Source organism: Lynx rufus, unplaced genomic scaffold (genome assembly GCF_022079265.1).
Source record: "Lynx rufus isolate CCGP_SWC_20201006 ecotype Redwood Valley unplaced genomic scaffold, mLynRuf1.p SCAF_18, whole genome shotgun sequence".
In the NCBI taxonomy this organism is placed as follows: Eukaryota; Metazoa; Chordata; class Mammalia; order Carnivora; family Felidae; genus Lynx; species Lynx rufus.
Genome location: NW_025814832.1, coordinates 31,110,211 through 31,130,132, shown reverse-complemented (window position 1 = coordinate 31,130,132; position 19,922 = coordinate 31,110,211). Strand labels below are relative to the sequence as shown.

At 58.3% G+C, this 19,922-nt stretch overlaps 1 protein-coding gene across 1 annotated transcript in view; it reads right to left on the bottom strand.

Moving 5' to 3' along the window:
* SDK2 (sidekick cell adhesion molecule 2) overlaps nt 1-18,202 on the bottom strand; it is a 259,629-nt gene extending 241,427 nt beyond the window's left edge. Inside the window, 1 exon segment of the mRNA XM_047080554.1 lies at nt 18,139-18,202. Within this exon segment, the coding sequence (XP_046936510.1) occupies nt 18,139-18,202 (64 nt within the window).
* Between the last annotated feature and the right edge of the window lie 1,720 nt (nt 18,203-19,922).

The window sequence follows — 19,922 nt, the reverse complement described above, 5'->3', positions numbered from 1 at the left end:
AGCTCAGGCCCCAGATGCTTCCCAGTCCTGTCTGCACAAGGGGCTGGGGCTCAGAGGACATCTGCCCTCTGAGCACAGACCACTGGGATTTGAAAGTGACCAGCGGCTTCTCCATACCTGCACCACGAAAGCTGAGAGAACCAACAGCACATATTTTAGGAGCACCTCCCGCCTCCTTAGGAGGGATTCTGATCCGTCAGCTCTGGGACAGGGCCTGTGAGTCTCCATTTCTAACAAATTCCGAGCGGCGGAAGGTCCCCTCTCAGCCACGCCAAGCACAGGTGCTTCCAAAAGCCCTGAATGAACCTGGCTTCCCCTGGGGAAGACACAACCCTAACAGTGGTGGTGGTGGTGGTAATGCTGTTAAGAGTCACCAGTATTTACTGAGCACCTACTACGTGCCAGGTGCTCCAGGCCACTGGCGACCACCGGAGGAGAGTCTATCCAGCGTGGCAGAAGGATCTGCCTGATGTCCGTCAAAGAGTCCACAGGGAAGGTGGAACGTGGGCCTGAGAGGATGGATAGCTTCTGAACAGTATGTACCCCATTGTCCAGATGGGGTAACTGAGGCTGGCAATGCTTTGATAGCTCACTGAGGTCCTATAGCCAGCCAGCAAGCAGGGCCAGGATTCTAACCCACGTGTGCTCCAGCCTCTGGAGACTGTGGCATTTTGTACGTGGCTTCTCTGGGATCAGGAGACAGACGAACAGTGCATACCAGGCAGGACCGGACAAGCAGGCCCCAGAGATATGGGGCTGAGTTCCAGACCCCTCCCCTCCATCCTCCTGCGTGCCCATGACGATGGAGACGATCTCCCAGACAGAGCTGGCCAACTTCACAGAGGAGTCTCTGTGCTTGCTCACCGTTCTGCCTCACCCTGTCTCACCCCCAGGGCCTGAGACAAGAGAGCCCCAGCGTCTTCGGCCCAAGGAGAGGTACTGGGGGCCCAGGGAAGCCCACAGGAGGGAAAAAGGACCCTAGGTGGCTGGACTCTGCTGTTACAGACAGGAAAACAGATCCAGGAGACGGGGGGGGGGGGGGGAAGTCCCTGAAGGGTCTCACGGGTGGGCAGGGCCGCCTTCCCAGTGAGTGACCCACGCTTAGAGGGTCACACCCTCCCCTGCCCCCGCTGGATGTCCTGCTGTCACCATCTTGGAAGTCTTCATTTATTAACAAGTGGCCCGCACTTTCATTTTGCACAGGGCTCCACAAATTGCATTACTGGTCCTGCCACTGGGTTAGAGATGGCACCCCGGCTGGGCCCTATTTCTGAGACGCCCCTCTGGTGTGGCAACTGTGCGGCCCTGGGCTAGAGAGGGCTGCCTGGGGGAGGGCAGGCCAGAGCCCGAGGGCCTGGAACACGCACGCACGGAAGTCTCCAGAAAGGCAGGGCCTTCTGCGGGCGGAGTAAGTTAACACCCCAGAACGGTGCCTGAGGGGGGCCTAGGATAGCTTCCATGTCCTCCCTGCCTGTGGTGACAGACTAACGGGTTGGCCGGGGCTTGGGGACAGGAGGAGAGAGGCCAGCTGTCTTCAGGGCCTTGGCCTCTCCAAGGAAACCACCGCCAACAGCGCCCAAAGCCTGAGGGCTGGGCGGATGCACGGTGCTCAGCCGTGCCAGGCTGTCGCAGGGTCTCCATGTAATTAGAGCCGAGCCCTTTGCTTGGCTCTTGGGCTTGGCCAAAGAAGAGAAGAGCCAAGCAGAGTTGATTCAGAAGCCCTGGCCTGGCCCGGAAGTCCCAGCTCAGAGGGGAGGCCTGGTGAGGAGCCAAAGCCAGACATTCATTCCTCTGGGGCCACTGTCCCCCAGGAGACAGGTGCTGGCATGAGGCAGAGCTGAGGCAGGAATGTGGAGCCTGGGGCAGGACGGGGAGAGAGGCTTCCTTAGGCCCAGCACATTCCAGGAAGACAGTGCTGGGGGAGGGGACAGTACTGGGGAGTGTCGGGGGCACACCCAGGGGTCACTGCTCTACGGTGGGTCCCAGGGCGGGGGACGGAAGGGCAGTGTCCAGTCTACCGGGGTGACCCCTTAACCCTCAATCTTTCTCTGTCTTGCCCTTCCTGGGCCCAACCGACAAGAGTCGGTGCTGGCTGGAGGCCAGGGACCTCCAAGAAATCTCTGTGACATTGGGCATTTTTCTGAATCAACTCTACCGGCCCGTTCTGTGGTCGAGAAGATGGTCGAATCCAGATCCGTGTGGGGGAAACACATGTGTTCATAAACGCGGGACCCTCCGAACGGAGCCCGGCAAGGGCTTAGCGCTATGTAAACGGTGGCTCTGACCCAGTCTCTGGATTCCAAATGCATCCTACTGCAGATTAAATGGCAGTATCTTTTCTTTCTTAATGACACATAAAATAATGATGTGTCTTGTAACTGATGTCTGAAGGTCAATCAAATACGGGACAATGATGACAATGAGCGTACGTATGGGACCGGATCACTTTCATCGACACCTTCCATGTGGGTGGAGTCCTAGGACGCTCTTGACGTCCTGTTCTGTGTGGAAAAGTCATGGAGAACTGCGGATGCCGGACAGGGCAAGCACCTGAGGTCCCTGGGGGGGGGGGGGATTGCTGCGGGGGAGACGAACACAAGGTCACGGGCAGAGCTGTGACAGGCTGGCAGTCTCTGGTAGATGGGCCAGGAGCACGGTGTGGGGTGCAGGGGACAGAGATCCAGCAGAAGCCCCTGTGACTCACAGTGATATTCCACGTACTGGGCTCTGTGTTAGGGCTGCGCCCACATATTATCTCAGACAAGCCTCCCAATCACCCCATGAGCGTGAGGGAGTTTGTCCGTCTTAAATCCACACTTTAATGGAAGAGGAAACCGAGGCTCAGAAAAGCAAAGTCATCTGGCCAAGTTCATTCAGCCCGTAAGTGGCCAAACTAGGCCAAATTATGGGCCAGCTGTGGAAATGGGGCCAGGCTGTTCTATTCATCAGCAGTTAGAGGGCAAGCAGGAGGAAACAGAGAAGGCCTTCGCAGACGGGACCTCGGCCTCCCAGCACGGCCGGGTGAGTGAGAACTTGGGCTCTGGGTCTGCCCGGGCCTGTTCCTGAGGCCACCCCTTACAAGCTATTCAACTCTGGGCAAGCTGCTCGAGTTCTCTGGGTCTATTTCCTAATCCACACGAGGGGGAAGGTATGCTTCCTCAAAGGCCGTTGAGAGGACCAGACAATCTGTGTAAAGCATTTGGAAGGACATCTGGCTCACCAGGAGCTTGCACTATTCCCTGAGTCTGGTGACTCCAGAAGCTGATTGTCCAGAGTTGAGCCGCAGGCTCCCCCGACCCCATGCGTGACCTCAACCGTCTCGGGCTAGAAGCTGGGGAAGCAGAGGGGGACCCAGGGGTGTGCCAGGGAGCTTGGTCCCTAAACTGGCAACCGGCTGCCGCTGTGAAGAAAGGAGAGTAAGGGGTCTGGCTGCGGCCATCTGTGCCTCGTCCCTGAGTCCCCATCCCGCAAAGGGCTAGTGAACCCCCCCCCCCACTCCAGAGACTCTGGGGCGGGCGGAGGAAAGGTAAGCAGGTGGCCCCTCTTCCAAATCCACAGTCCAGTGGCTGACTCTTGATCTACCCTCCCTCCCCCAGCAAAGGCCGTGGCTGCCCTGGGGACATCTGCCCCCAGACCCCCAGCGCCCCAGCTCACAGTTTCCCTGGCTCCTGGGAGCACAGCCCTCGCAGCTCCCAATTTAGCTGATGTGACCATCCCGTAGCTCCGATGGAACTGGAAAGAAGGTTCAGAGAATCACAGCCCTGCCAGAGGCCGGCTTGCAGCACCGGTGAAAACCAAAGGGCCACCACATGTAGATGGAGCCCGCAAAGGGGGCAGGAAACCCCGAGCTCCCAAGCTCTGCGGCTTGGGACACCTCACTGGGCTCTCCTGGTCCCACGTCCTCCTCTGTATAATGAGGAGCCCTTTATAATCTGACCTTAGTGGTTCTCTGAGTTGCCCTATGGTTGTAGCTCACCTACTGCCCCTTAGGGAGCTCCAGGACCCAGGGCCCGAGGAAGCATATGGGGCAGGAAGGCCACAAGCCCCAAATGCATGCGACCATCCCCCACGTGGACAGGAGGCACAGTCACTGTGCTTTGGACTGCTGCTCCCCTCCCGAAGCTCACATAGTTTCTACAGGACGTCTGATGCCAAAGATGTGTGTGCCCTGAACATAAGCACCGTCTGGGCTGGGGCCACGTGTGAGGAGGCCTTTCGAGAATGAGGCCAACACAGCCTGACCTCAGTGTCAGCCACCACCAAGGTGTGCATTTGCTGCCTGGGAGCCGCTTAACAACTGAAAGGATAAAAATGAAGGCTCCTCGGAGGCTCTAGTCAGTGCAAGGGGTCAAGAACGAGAAAGGAAAGAAATCCAGATTGGAAAAGAAGTTAAACCGTCTGCATTCGGAGAAAACCCGATCACCTATGTAGAAAATCCAATGGAGCCTACAAAGAAGTTACTAGAACTAATCATTCAGTCGAACCATGTCACGGAGTCCCAGATCGACACGTCAAAATCAACCGCATTTCTATATCCTGGAGACAAACAGCTCCTAGTCGACATAAAAAGCATTTACAATTGCATCAAAAATATGAAATATTTAAGGGTAAATGTGCAACGCCTGTACTCCAAAATTCATAAAACGGTGCTCGGAGAAACCGAAGAGCTAAAGAACAGAGTGGAATCCCACGTTCGTGGGCCCGAAGATTCGACGTGGGTCCTTCACGCTGACCTATTTTATCAATGCGGTTCTGGTCAGAAATCCCAGCGGGTTTTCGGGGGGAAAATCCGATTCTAAAATGCATATGGAAATGTAAACTAATTCTTTTTTAATTTTATTTTGTTTATTTTGAGAGAGAAAGAGAAAGCACAAGTGGGGGAGGAGCAGAGAGAGCAGGAGAAAGGAGAATCCCAAGCAGGCTCTGCACGTGTCAGTGCAGAGCCTGAAGTGGGGCTCGAACCCATGAACTGTGAGAGCATGACCTGATCCAAAGTCAGACGCTTAACCAAATGAGCCACCCAGGCGCCCCAGTGGAAGTGTAAACCGATTCTAAAGACAGACAGGCTGGTTCTAAAATTCATATGGAAACGTAAAGGATCTAGAAGACCCAAAACAATTTTGAAACGGAACAAAGTCAGAGAACTGACATTACTTTGTTTCAAGCTAGACTCATCGTAAAGCGACAGCAAGCGCGAGAGTGTGCTACTCCTATAAAGACAAATAGAGAAATGAACCAGGATACGGTGTCCAGAAATAGATCTGCACGGATACGGACTACTGATTTTCAACAAAGGTGTGGAGGTAATTCAGTGCTGAACGGAAAGTTTAAAACAAGCAAAAAAAAAAAAAAAAGACTGCCACAATGAGATATACATTTGGGGGAAAGAAAGATCTAGGCAGAGAGGGATTACTAAGGGCACAAGGAAACTTTGGGTGGTGATACATATGTCTGTTATCTTGATTTTTGTGGTGATTTTACAGGTTACACTTGTGTCAAAATGATTAATTTATACTTTTTCCTTTTTTAAGAGAGAGAGAGCACACTGGGGAGGGGCAGAAGGAGACGGAGAGAATCTTTTTTTTTTCAATGTTTATTTTGAGAGAGAGAGAGAGCAAGTGAGGGAGGGGCAGAGAGAAACACACACAGGTTCCGAAGCAGGCTCCCAGGCTCTGAGTTGTCAGCACAGAGCCTGATGCGGGGCTCGAACTTGTGAACCGCAAGATCACGTCCTGAGCTGAAGTCGGATGCTTAACCAACTGAGCCACCCACTCCTGGAAGAGAGAGAATCTTAAGCAGGCTCCACACCCAGCATGGAGCCCAACTCGAGGCTCGGTCTCACGAGCATGAGATCAAGAGTCGGTGGCTTAACCAACTAAGCCACCCAGGTGCCCCAAGTTATACTCTTTAAATAGGTACAACTTATTACGGCAAAGCAAAAACAAAGCCTCCAGGATTCCCCAAGGAAGATGGGGGCTCCTCCTACCCCACAAGACCTAGGCTTCAAGATCACCTCCTCTGGGGCAGCATTCTCAGGTCTCCCCGCCAGACACCCAATCACCCGATTCCACCTGTACTTAGCGCCTGGCACACTTGTCCTATATTCGCGGCCACGTGCTTCATGCCCTCTTTTGCCCGTGAACAGTTTGAGAGCAGGGACCTGACTTGGCCTTTGCTGGATCCCAGGCACTGTGCCTGGGGCACCATAGGTGCTTAGAAAATGCTTGATGAGCCAACAGAGGTTCGAGGCTTTTGTCATCCATCCACGCACCGGGTTACTTTGAGCTTCTAGCAAAAGCTGCTTCAGCCAGTGATGACTTCACGGCCCGCCCTTCCTCCCCCAGGCAGGAGGCCTCTGGGCTGGCTTTTTGCTTTCTTTACGGACGGGCATTGAGAGCGAGAGCTTCCGGTGGTGAGGAAGTTAGAAGGGAAGGAGCGGTGGTCTGCCCCTCTCGCACACAAGGCCTGCAGCGGGCTCAGGGAGGTCCTCCGCCTCCACGGGAGGGACTCAGCACAGCCACCACCATGGCAACCGGACTTCTCCAACCTCTAGGCTGGACCTCCTCCAAGTGCGGCCCCTGGACCAGCGGCATCACCTGGAAGCTGGTCAGAAATGCCAGCCCCTGGCCCCCACCCCAGAAGCTCTGGGGGTGGAGCCTGGGAATGGCTCCGATGTGAGCCCCGCTGCTCCGGCCCACCCTCTCACCTCCATCACAAGGCAGGCTACACCGGAGCTCCAAGAATGTGCTCCTGGGGCTCCAGATGTGAGGGTGCCCCTCACTCCTTTGGCCTTCCCTCGATCCTCGGGTGCCCCGAGGCCTGGCCCTAAATGCGGCCGCCGCCTTCCCCCATCTGCGTGCCCGTGTCTCAGAGGCACGTCTTTGCTTCAGCTCTGACACCGAGCCTGGGCTCAGAGGATTGGGGCCCTGAGCTCTTCCCTGGCAGAGGTACAAGAGTAGCTGGAGTTGGGGGCCTGCTCCCTGCACCCTGGGGCTGGACATTCCAAGTTCCTGGACAGACAATAAGTCCTAACATTCCAGGCGAGGTGGCAGGCAAGGGGCGCGGACAATGGGTCTTGTGTTTCTCCCCACGCCTTCCTGCGGGTGTGCTCACCCCGGGCTCTGCGGAAGGCTGAGCCATCAAAAGCACAGTGGTCCACTCGGCTGGCCCTGCTTCCCTCTCTCCGCCCAAGGCCCGGGCTGAGGCTGGGGGCCCCCCGTCACACCCAGCTCGCTCCCTGGGGCCGAACAATGTTCCTTTTTCCTGGAGGTCTCTAGCACCTTCTAGGTTCTTCATCCATCAAGGCCTTAGGAGAAAGGGGTTAAATGCCAACGCCTCTCTTCTTCCCACCTGGGCCCTGGCTGCTGTCCTCCTGGGGCAAGGGACAGCAAGCAGTGGACACAGCTCTCCAGCCACCCGGAGCCATAGCCAGAAGCATCTCCCCTCGCCCTGGCTGATTTCTGTTCATTAATGCAATCACATCAACACTGACAGCAGCCTATTTATTACTGCCCCGACGACAACCATTTTTCACCCAGTGATGCACAGCCCCATAATGAGCTTGGGCCAGAGCTAACGAGGAAGTCCTCTCGACCCTCCCTGGCAGCTTCAGGCCTCACGATGGCCTGCCTCCGACCCACCGCCTGCCTGCATTTGCTCTGCCGGGGCGGGGAAAAGGGGTCCCAATGGGAAGGTCAAGGGCCGCTGGGCTGAGCCAGCCAAAGCTGCGTGAGGCCAATAAGCATGCTGTCCATGGGGAGAAGGCTTCAAGGTTGACTGAGCAAGAAGGCCGGAGTGCTGGGCACGGTCTCAGGGCAGCAACACGTCCCCCATTCTAGGTGCCAAGTCCTTGGGCCAGGGCAGCGAGAGATATAAACAGTGATGGAGACAGCTGGCCGCCCGATGGAGCCTGGGAGTGCACGGATGCTTTCAGCTTCAAGAGAAATCTCGAGGAAGGGACTGAATCGGACTGGGAACACTTAGTGAGTGCTGGCTGGGCCACGGCAGGACACCAGCTCCAGTAAGACCCTGCTTTGCCAGGGGATGGCGTCCAGGAACCTCAGCTCTTCTGGAAGGCACCCGCATCTCCACGGGAAAGACCCCTGTGCAGTGGACATAACTTATCACAGAGGCCAACGCCTCTCACTAAGGTGACCCTCCGCGCCCTCACTCAGTGCCCTGCCCCAACAGCGTCGCCGCTGGGCTGGGTGGCTTGCAATGAAAAGGGGGCTCGGGGGACAGCCCAGGGAGAGGCCGGGAGCCAGACCCCTGAGTCCTGAATGGTATGGAGCAGACAGCCGGAAGGTGAGGGAGGACCCAGAAAACTCTGACCACCCAAGCGTCAGGATCACCTAGCGAGGGGCTGACAGCCTCACATTCCCACCGCCCATGCCACCACCACCACCACGGTGGACCGTTATGCTGGCCCGGGCTTGATTATGTTTGGGGCCCTGCTTCCTCAGGGGGAACTATACGTCTACAAAACATTACAGAAACTTTTAACTATAAATGGCTGAAATATGTCAAGCATCTTGGAATCCTACAGATGATGTGACCCAAGAGATCACTGGATTCAAATTCTTCAAAACCAAGTTTTGACATCTATCCCAGGGGGTCCAGGAAGCCACGGGCAGACATACCACACCTTCTTTAGCAGCATCCGTTGGCTTTAAAATACCCTTTGTGTGTTAAAATAGAATTCAGATAGGCTATGGAATAGAATGCAAATGTTTGTATATTGAAAACAGAACCTATAAAGGAGGAAAAGGTCACGGGGCTAGCGGGCAGCCTCAGGCTCACGGCCAGCTCCCCCAGGGCCTGTGTCTATCCTCCTCCACCACAGAAGTCCATCACCCTACAGCTCGGAAACGCAGTGTTTATGGCCCCCCGTTCCCCAGTGAGGACACGGAGGCCCAAAGGGACCCAGTGAGGACGGGTCTCGGGATCCGAGGCCCACACGGCCTCGCGTCTGTTACCCTCCCCCTGATGGTACCATTACCTGCAGCGCCCTTCTTCAAAGGGTTAAGTTCATTAATTGGGAACGATAATTTATGTCTAATGCCTCTACCCTTGCTGATGAAGGTTATTATCTAAATTCAAGGAGTTTATAATTAAAGAAATCAGTCACACGCACATTAAAAGATAATTCAGAATCAACAAGGCCAAAGTGCCAAATGAGACATCTAGACCGTCGGCATCCTGAGAGCACAGAGGCATCTGGGGGGATGTGTTCTAGCTGGCGCACCTTGGGGGAGAACGAGGGGCGCAGGGTGAGGGAGAGGGGAGGGGGCCGAGGGGTTCCGGGGGGTGGGGCAGCTGAGCACGTGGAGGGCCATGGCAGGGAAGGGGAGGGGAGGTTGCAGCCACACGGAGGGCCAGACCGTGGGGGGCTCGGCACTGAGACCAAAAGCAGTAGCAAAGCCCCTGGAGTGAAGGCCGGTAAGTAGGGTCTGACCTGACAGGCCTCAGCGTTTAGATCTTATCACCAAGACCCCGTGAGAGAGCAGATGCGGTCTCAAGGGAGGGGTCTGACTTCCCTTACAGAGAGGACAGGCCACCCCCGGCCGCACCCCGTGCCCCACCCTTTCCACCCAGCCAAGCTGGGGCAAAGTTTGTGGTCAAGCCAAGCAGTACGGTGAGCTGCTCCTGACCAGACCAAAAGCGACGGCCTGGGAAGCAGGTGACCTGTGTTCATCGTCGTTCACCGTCACTTTCTTACACATCGAGTGACCTTAGCAAGTGTCCGAAGTTCAATGCAATCGATGTTAATAATGTGAACACTTTCTGCCCAAACTCCTTCGAAGGTTGGGATGAAGAAAAAAAAATGAGTTTGGCTGTGAAAGCTACACACAGAAATTTGAGGTTTTATGAAAGGATCCAATAAACACATTCACCTTAAGGCCTGAACAGCTAATAACCCCTTAACATGTGGGTTCTCTGCGGTGTATTTGCATTTTAAGTTGGAGCCAGAGAATGTCTTAACCGAATGAATAAGCCCGTAATAGCATACGTTTAGATGCCACTGGCTGGTCTGTGAGGGATAAAGGCAGCAGAGGCATTTCAGGACATGACGCATGTCCAATTGCAGGCCCACAGCTGACCCTGCTTCCCCAACACCAAAATGGTGACAAAAATGACAATGACAAGCACTTATACAGCATTCACTATACACTGACTGCTGTCTGAGAACTCAGCAGATCTTATTAAACCGTGTCATGACCCCATGAGGTAAGGACTCCTGTTATCCCCGCTTTGCCGATGAAGAAACCGAGGCACAGATGGGCTCTGCAACTGATTCATCCAGGGTTACCCAGACAGTAAATGACAAGTAGGATTTGAACCCAGGGAGTCATCCACATTTCAAGCTCCTCAGAGGCCTGTGCTGTCCCACTGGGACCCTCTGACGGCACATTCTGGATTGGCTCTCACGGCCCAAAGCAAGAAATGGGGCATCTGTAGCAGATCCATAACTGACTCCCACCATGTGGCGACAACCCAAGCGTCCAGGTGCCCAGCCATATCTCTGACCATTCCTCAGATTCTGAGCCACACAAGTGCCTCCGTCACCTGCACCTTTCCAAGACCAGGTGCCCCTTGGCAGCAGGGGCTGGGGTTCCAGGGTCCTGGCTCCAGCAGGCCCTTGAGAGTCCCTCATGGCTACCCCAGAAGCTGAATTCCCTCAATGGGCCACATGATGGCTAATAACGTTTCCTCCCCTTAGGATTATCATATCATCAAAATTTCATCACTGCTCTAGGTCACTAATAGCTTCCTGCAGGGCATCAAACTTTAATTGCCTCTTCCCTGCCCCATTCAGTTTAAAAGACTCTTGTGCGGCTTGGTCACTGGCACCCAGTCATGAGTGCCCCAAGTGACCTTAAGGAGACTCACCAAACATCTCTGGGTCCCCTGGGAGGGGACAGGGGAGAGACAGAGAGGCACAGGGGGGTTCGCATCCTGATCTCTCATATCCTGCCAACCTGAGGCCCAGTGAGGACGCAGCTAGGATACAGCAAGAGCCAGGGGGGATCAGGAGGAGGAGGAGAAGTTCCAAAGGCTATTTTTGTTTTAGTTTACTTATTTATTTTTGAGAGACAGAGAGAGGGGGCAGGGGAGGGGCAGTGAGAGAGGGAGAGAGAGAATCCGTGCTGACAGCACGGAGCCTGACACGGGGCTCGAACTCAGGAACCGTGAGATCATGACCTGAGCTGAAATCAAGAGTCAGACACCTAACCGACTGAGCCACCCAGGGGTCCCTCCCAGGGCTATTTTCTCAAACTCTACCGCGTCCCCTGGGCCAGCCCTGGTCTTCTGCCAGCACAACTGAATGGGCATCTCATCGGCAAATGGTCGTGTCTCTCAGGGAAAGTACCAGTGAAAGATGCCATGGAGGCAAGGGCAGCCTGGGGGAATGGGAAGATGACAGGCACTGGGGTCACAGAGCCCTAGGTTCAAATCCTGACTTCCTAGCTACACAGTATTGGGGAGTTAATCTCTGTGAGCCTCAGTTTACCCGCATGATGGCGTCAAGGGAGGGCAGAGGTAACGGTGACACTTCCCCTAACGCTAATACCTAGAACTGCACACCAAATATGACTGTGCCTCCTCCCTGGTGATCCTAGGACGGGGAGAAAAGACCAGAGCGTTCAAAACTGGGGGAGAAACACAAGCCGAAAAAGAAGATGCGGGTAGAGATACCCAGGGGGAAATCCGAGAACTCCGTGCCACCTGAGATCCCATCTCGAGACCAGGTGGAAGGGCCAACGCAGAGGCACAGCTGGCTGCGTGAGCCGGCTGAGCCCCTGCCACAGGCCAGGCTCCATGGAGGGCTCCGCTCGCCTCAGGTCCTGCGCTCCCCGCCAGGCTCCTCCCCTGGCACGACTGATGTACGAGAAAAACGGGGATGGGATGTAAGCGACCAAATCCAAAGTGGCCCGGGGGTAGCGCAAAGCGATGGAGCCTGCACCCAGGTCGCCCCAATTCCAAGGCAAGGACCGCCGCGATGCAGGACCCTTCTCAACAGCTCAAGGAAAAAAAACCCAAACCGGGGAAGTAATCGCACCAGACTGGGGCTAACTTGGGGATGCTTTCCGGATGGCCCCGGCAGGAGTAAAGTAATTCTGTATGCAGTGCCCTTCTGGAGACCACAGAGTCCTCTCTGCGGTTACGGAGGAACGCTGGACATCACCAGTGCGCCTCGCTTTTCCCAGCAAGAAGAAGGAAGCCTGCGCTTCCCACCCCCTTGCCACTGGGCGGGACCACGTGATCAGTTCCGGCCAATGGGCTGCAAGGGGAAGCGAGCTGGGCTATAGCATTTAATTGCGGATGCCACGACTTTCTCTCTTACGTGTTTCAAAGGGGGCCTCCAAGCACGGATGGGCCTTACTCCCCAAACCCCCTAGGTGTCCTCCCAATTTCATACAGATGCAGTTCAGCTAGTAGGCACTCAAGAAGAACCCAAGGGTCACGCAATCCAGAGGCCGGACTGCCAGAAGCAGCTGTAGGGCCAGAGGCGGGAAGAGCTGGGAGTGAAGGTGAGAGAGTCTGAGCAGGGGTTCTGGGCTCAACAGCAACACTACCCCGTTCTGCGTAAGCCTGGGCCGGAATCTCTGGAGGACAGGGCTCCCATCCTTGGGGTGACTGGCTCAGCGTAACGAGGGCTTCACGGCAGGTGGCTTATGTGATGTACCGAGGAGCCCATCAGAGTGGGTGCCTGGTCAGAGAGGAAGCTGGAGAAGGAGGGACAGGCCGATGACAAAAGATTCCTTAGCTAAGGGTTCATTCATTCATTCATTCATTCATTCTTCATTCACTCATTCATATTCCTCGACCTCATTCTCCATGGTAGGCACTGCCCGAAGTGACCAGGGATACAGCAGTGGATAAAATAAAGCCCCCACCCCCACAAGAGGCCAACAATAAATAAATAGAGACGTCAATATATGCCAGGTGAAGCTGAGTGCCACGGAGAAGGTAAAGCAGGGGAAGAAGTTCATTCTTGGAGGTGACATGTTTTCAGGGGCTTAGGGACAGATGAGGGACACTAGGGGAAAGTCTTGAAGGAAACAAGGAGTCAGCCTTGCAGACATCTGGGAGGACTGGGCATGACCGCAGGGACAGCAGGACCTTCAGATGCCAGGTGGGAGTCCAGAGACAGACCGGGCAGTTCCAGGAACAGGGAGGTGGTCAGTGCGGTGGGCAGAGTGGGTGGAGATGTTGGAGAGGAGGCAGGAGGCAGGAGGTGTGGGCTGTGACATCCTCCCAGCCTTGTGGCCAGTGCGTTATAAGCACTTATCAGTTACTCGGAGCAGTTTACGGTGATTAGGATCATCTCATTTAACATCCAAAAACAAAAAAACAAACAAAAGACCCCCCTACGAGGCAGCCATAGTGATCTTTAACATTTACAGATGAGAAGAGTCTCAGCTCTCGGTCATTCAGTGGTGGAGGTAGAGGCCGGGAGCCCTGCCCCATGTCGGTGCCCAAACCTGGAGAGGGGCCTCCGCAGGGCTCCCTGGGCTCAGGGAAGGGCTTTCTGGACCAGACACCTGGCTGGGGAGACCGATGAGACCAGCTGTGCAACCCACCCCCACCCCCCACATCAGGACCCTGAGCAGCCCCGGGTGGCCCCTTGCTGGACACTGACACTGCTCCCTGGCCCTGCCCACTGCCCAGCGTGTGGACAGCAGAGGGGGCGGCCACGAGGAGCAACCAGGATGTCTCAACATCCGGTTTGTTTTCTTTTCCATTACAGGCAGTGAGGCTGCTGCCGGCAGTCACTCCTGGCCCATTTGTTGCTATTGGCATCCCAAAGCCCTGAATTATGATGACTAATTCCCACCGCTTTAGGCAGCTCGAGGTCCGTCTGTGGCAGTGTGCTCCAGGGGGAGCCAGGGTGGAAAAGCCGCAGGCAGCACTGTAACACCCAACATCAATTCCAGCTCAGTCTCCTGACTCCCCGAGGCGCGAGGAGTCAGAAGGATCGGGGAGGAGGTGTTCCAGCCAATCACACGACTTCTTCAACCACAGCCAAATCCCAGGATACCCAGCCACGGGGACACTGTCTTACAACCTGCTTGTTTCGTAAGATAGTGAGTCCCCCATCACCAGGGGTATACAAGCAGACACCAGATGGCCACTTGTCCCAGGCTTATGGGCAAAGAACAACGCTGGATGGCTTTTTGTTTCTTTCAAGTCCAACGTCCTTTCATTCTAGTCCTCAGGACAGACAACAAGTTCATTCTCCCTTACCGCTTAACTTACAGCCCAACTGTGTCCTGTGGTACAAAGTCAAATGCATACCAATATGCAGTTTAACACATCATTGTAAAGTCGGCCGTTCAGGCACTGTTTAAACAGAGAACTGCTGTAAAGCATTTGGCCTCTTTCCCAGCCTCCCTTCCCTGATGGAACCAGGTTCCTGGCCCCTACTCTGGCCTTCCAGTAGAGGACATAAGGGAGAGAGCGGTCGATAACTATTTGCCGAACACACGCACGAAAGGAAGGGTTTCTGAGGCAGGTGTCGGGCTGCCAGCATGATTCAGCCTCTGGGTAGGGGTCCCGAGCTGCTCTTCCCACGCAGGGGCGAAACCCTGCAGCCAGTAGAAACACCAAACTGTGTCACCCATCTGGCCACAGCCAGAATGTTCCAGACTCCCCAGCTGAAGCTAAGGGGCGCACAGGGCAAGGGAGACAGGGATGCAGGGCAGAGAGCCGCCTCTCTGGCCCTGGGAGAAGAGCACGAAGGGAAGCGGGGACGCCCCCTGGCCCACTCCTGTGTGGGGCTTTGACACGCACCAGCTGAGCCCCAGGCAAGCAAGACACTCGGCCTTGTGGTAATTAGCAAGAGGCCCTGATCAATAAGTTATTTTTTGCTGTCAGTAATTAATAATTACAGCTTAGCCACACCATGTAATTAAACTTTCATCCCGCTCCCTTGCGTGCTGTTTGCCTTTTATTGTGATTAGCTCCTAGCACTAAACTTTCTCCCCTTGGAGCCTTCAAGAGCCTCCGAGGCTGGGCCTGCCAACACTCATACAGGGGTCTGTGCTGCCTGCTTCCCTCAGCTCACAGCCCCTTTTGTCCCTCCCCCAGGCGCCGTGCTCTCCTAAGAACCTCTGGACCCGCTGGCTGGGCTGCTACTGCCCTCCTTCTGGCCCCTCGGCCTCCTCAGGACGTGCGCCAACAATAATTTTCGTGGCACCCGCAAAATCTCTCGAGAAGCTGGCGACAATGCACACGTCCAGGCTCCCCCGGGCATCTGGAGTCAGAGTACGTGGGAGTGGAGCCCAACACGGCCGCAGGGCCACTCACAGCCGGCGATGGGGCCACAGAAGCCGGAAGTACAAGAAGCATCTTGGAGGAAGGAAAGGCATTCGTGGTGTTTTGGTGGGTGGCCGGGGCTACTCCTCGTGGTCCTCTGGCTGGTAATGTAAAAACCATCATCATCCTCGCAACAATACCCTTTATTGAGCACCTCCTAAGTGCCAGGCACCTGCTGAGAGCTCCCCCAAATACCTCGAATCCCTCTTTCTACAACATCACTGCACTTAGTTGAGGAAAAGCATACGAACTGGCTTGACATTGAGGTTTGGGGGAAATGGTCGAATGGCTTTCAGTATAAGCGGGTGATATGGCCCAGGTCCAGCAGCCGAAAAACACCAACGTAAGTCTAGATAAAATCCAGCGGCGGCCAGCGTGAGGTCTGTGCCAGAGAGGTACATGGCCTGGTCCCTCATTCTGTCATGACTGGAGAACAGGGCTGAAGGGGCTCAGAAGCCATAGACAGTGGCGTGGCTTCAAGTACCCCAAAGGGTGAAGGGCATGGCCTCAAACTCAAAAGAGAAGCTAAGGAGAAACGCCACTCTCTAATCCCAAAGCAGACAGGAAAGGACCCCGCAGCCCCGTGGCCTGCCCCTGCCCGCCCCCGGGCCCCTACACACAACACAGCACTGCCCCCAAGTCAGGCCGAGACCAAGTTCCCACAATCCTTTGCACAGTTTGTCTCCCGCCAGGAGACAAATGGGGAGTACCCACGGACTCTGGAAAACACTCTCTCAGAGCCAGAGAACACAAAGGGAGCAGCAGGGGACCCAGGCAGCCTCACTCAAAAAGGCAGCAAACAAGAGAACCAGAGAGAGGGGGAATCAATCAGAGACCTTCAGCGATTCTGACAGGGCAAGCCCCTTAGCAGGAGGACAGAGACAGGAGGTGGCCCGGCCTTAACTTCCACTGGACCAGGGGATCTTGGCCTCAGGTGGATGGGACAGTGTTGGCTGGGACATAAAGAGGCTTGATGACCCAGAAGGAAGGGCCTTCAGGTGCCCTGGGGACTCCTGATGGGCCTGGGCCTGGATGGGCGGGAACTTGGGAGCCCACCTGCCACACAGAAATCATGCCACTGTGGGAGTCCGGACAGCAATGAAGTCAGATGCCTCCAGACGGGGGCTGACACCCCCAGAGCCCTCCCAGTCTCCGGGCTTTCAAGCTAGTTGACCCACGGGCATCTCAGAGCAAATCTGTGAGGTGCCCCCGGGGAAGCTACACCCTGTCCCGATTCTGCCAGCCTCGAGGTCCTCCTGGAACCCTTAAAAGAAAGGCCCTGCCCTAGCAAACCCACTCCAGCTGCCGATGGTCCTGGTTCCAGGGAGAGAAGGGCCCAGAACACACCTGGTCCCTGACTCTGCCCCCAGAACACCCAGCGGCAACTCATTTAACGCCCCCTGGACCTCAGTTTTCCTCTCTGTTAAATGGTTGCTAGAGTAAGCCGACCTCTAAGGTCCCTGCCTGCTGGAAGATTTTATGATGATCGTAAAACTAATAATAACTTTTATTACCTTACATTTACAGGGCCCCTTACAAAATTTCTAAGTGCTTTAACGTAAATTACCTTGTAAAATCCTCCCCTCAACCCTGTGAGTGAGAGCTGATTATTCTCATCTCTTTGATCCCGGCTCCCTGAACTGCCTGTCGCTGGGCGCAGTGGGGTCCCTTCACCCTCAACGCTAGACGACCCCAGGGCTGGGGTGGGGCCCTTCTGAGAAGCAGCCTCCATATGCCGGCGCCCCCGGGTGGGTCCAGGCACCCTCCCGAGCCTGGAAGAGGGAAGCCAGGCCCCGCGAGTCCTGAAGCTCAGCCCAGGCTTCGTCTCCTTCCGCCCCCAGCAGGCGCCGCTCGGACACCGCTGGCACCACTGTCTGGATCTGCGAACCCCAAAGGCAAGGAAACACCGGTGCGGCCGCCCTCCCCCGCTTGGACCTGCCCAAGGGCTGGGGGGCGGAGGGGGGGATGTCTGGGCATCTGCCCTCTGGAGGGGGGCAGCCCGGATCACGCCTCCTCATCCCTCCTAACGCTCCCACCCCCAAAGCAGCTCTTCTCCACCGCGAGGCTGCTCCATCCAGGCAGCTACAGGTCAGAGACAGGAGCGGCCGGTGGAGCGGGAGGGACAGGCAGGAGGCTGCGTGTGTCTTGGGGCGGGAGGGGAGACGCCCCAGACCCTCCCCGGGCACCACGCCCCGCTGGGTCCGGGCCGCACGCGCGACATCGGCTCCAGGCCCGCCCCGCCGAGCACCCCCGGCCCCAGCGGCGGCCCCAGCCGGGCGCGGGCTCCCGTATGTGGCCAGGCCCGGCAACTGCCCTCCCGGGGCCACCAACCCGGCTCCCGGCGCCCGACTCGGGCTCCCGCCCGCCGCCCTCCCGCCCGGCTCCCTCGCCGCGGGGCGGCCAGCGCGTGCCCCGCGGGGCCCTTCCCGCCGACGCCGAGCGGGGACCCGGAGCCCGGCCTGAGGAGCTCGGGAGAGGCGGGTGCCGCGGCCGGCACCGAACCGCGCGCCCCTCCCACGCCGGCCGAGGGCACCCGAGGTGGGTGGGGGTCGCTACCCCTCACCTCACCCCGGACGACGCCTCCCAACACGGACCCCCCATCTTCCCTCCTCTGGAAGCCACAAGTCTCAGAAAGACGGCCCCACCCCCGAAAGAGAGCCCCCAAAACTCGAGGAGGGGATCCTGAAACTCCCTGGAGAGGGCTCTGCCCAGACTAAGCCCGGTGTCCAGGAGGCCCCCGAGAGGCCAGCGAGTCCCCGCCACCCTCCCCCTCCTCCAGCACCCTCCCCAACCCCACGTGGGGGTGGCCCTCCGTACCTTGGGCTCCGGTCGCGCGGATCCGGTGAAGGGCCAGCAGAGTCCAGACCAGCAGCCCCCACATGATGACCAGCCTCGGGTGGGGGGTCCTCCGCACTGTTTTATAATCCTGGGTGGGGGCCTGGGACCCCGCGGCTTCGTCCGGGGAGACTGTCCACGCGGCCCCGGCCCTGGGCTGGTAGATGCCCGGGAGGGGCAGCGCTGGCGACCCCTTCCTTCTCGCCTGCTGTCCAAGTCCGATCCCGGAGGCGCGCCCGGAAGGCGAGGGGCGAGCAAAGAGAAAGGGGAAAAGCCCGCTCTCGGATTCGGGGCTGCTCCCTCCTCTAGCACCCCAACTCCGACTTCTCCCAGGCGGGGCGGCCTCCGCGATGCCGCCGGGTCGCGGGCCGGGCTCCGGAATGAACCGGCAACTTCAGGAAACTTCCTCCCGTGGCCACGTTGCCCGCCCCCCGCCCCCTCCCCGCCCCCTGGTTGGGTTCTCCGGGCGGGCGCAGTCACGGCCGTTCCAGGCGCCGGGCCCCCGGGGCCGGGCGGGAGGCGAGCGCGGCGGGAGACGCGGGCGCGGGGCGTCTTTCAGGGGCTCCGGTTTCGGGGGGCGCGGTTAGCATAGCGGTCCGAACCTCCCCGGAGCTGAAGTTTTCTTCTCTCTAACTTTGCAGGCGGCATCTGGCGGGGCCGAGCCGCCCCTCTCGGCTCCACCGCCCTGGCGCCCAATCCGCGGACGCTCGGTCCCTCCCGGCGGCGCCGGGCCCGGGCGCGCCCTCGGCTCCGCGCCCAGCGGGCTAGCAAACTTTGCGGGTCCCGCGGCCCGGCGCGCAGCCCCGCGCGCCCATGTCCGCGCCGGCTGCGGGGCGGCGGGGACGGCTGCTGGGCTCGGCGGCCCGGGCTGTCGCCGGCGCCCGGGCGCGGAGCCTCCTGCCGGCCGGGGACGGAGCCCCGCGGCGCTGCCCTCCGCCGCGCGCTGGCCGGGGCTCTCGGCGAGACGCACGGAGAGCCCGGCGGGCAGCCCCGGCTCCGGGGGCGCGGCGCCTCCTCGGACGCCCGGCGCTCGCCGGCCCGCCCGGGCCCGAGGAGCAGCGGCCGCCGCGCCCGCCCCGGCGCCTCGGCCGCGCCGCCGCCGCTCGCCGCCCGCCTCCGCAGCCGCCGCCGCTCGCCGAGCCCGCCGCCTTCCGCTTCCCGGGCTCGGCGTCCGGAGAGCCGCTCCTGCCTGCGCCGAGCGGGAGCTGCGGGGGCCGCGTGAGCCGGGGACGAGCGCGGCGGAGGCGGAGGCGGAGACGCGGAGAGGGGGGCCGAGCGCTACCCCGTGGCCGCGACTGGAGACAGCCTGCGCGCGGGGAGGGGGGTGGCGGCGGCGGCGGCGACGGCCCCGAGCCAGGCCCGGGAGCGAGCCCCGCAGACTCGCGGTCCGTCAGCGCGGCCGCGGGACCCGCCGGAGGGCAGCGAGGCCAACCCCGAGCCTGGCGGGGGAGAGGTGCGCACCGAGCCCCTCCCCACCCCTAGGCCGGCCTGTCCTTCCGGCCCCGGCCCCGCACCCCTTTCTCGGAGGCTTCATCGGATTCCCAGTCTCGCCCACAGCCCGGAACCCCCACCACCCTTCCCGTGACAGGGGTGGAGGGTGTGTTGGAAAGAGGGGGTCGGTCAACGGGTTGATTCCAGTTTCCCCTCCCAGGTCAGGCTTTCGAAGAGTCTGGAAACGCTCAGGGCCCGGAGCAAGACAAAAGGGAGGCCCGGGACTTACAGATGGCTGAGAAAGTGAAGTTGGTGCCAAGGCGTATGCATTCTTT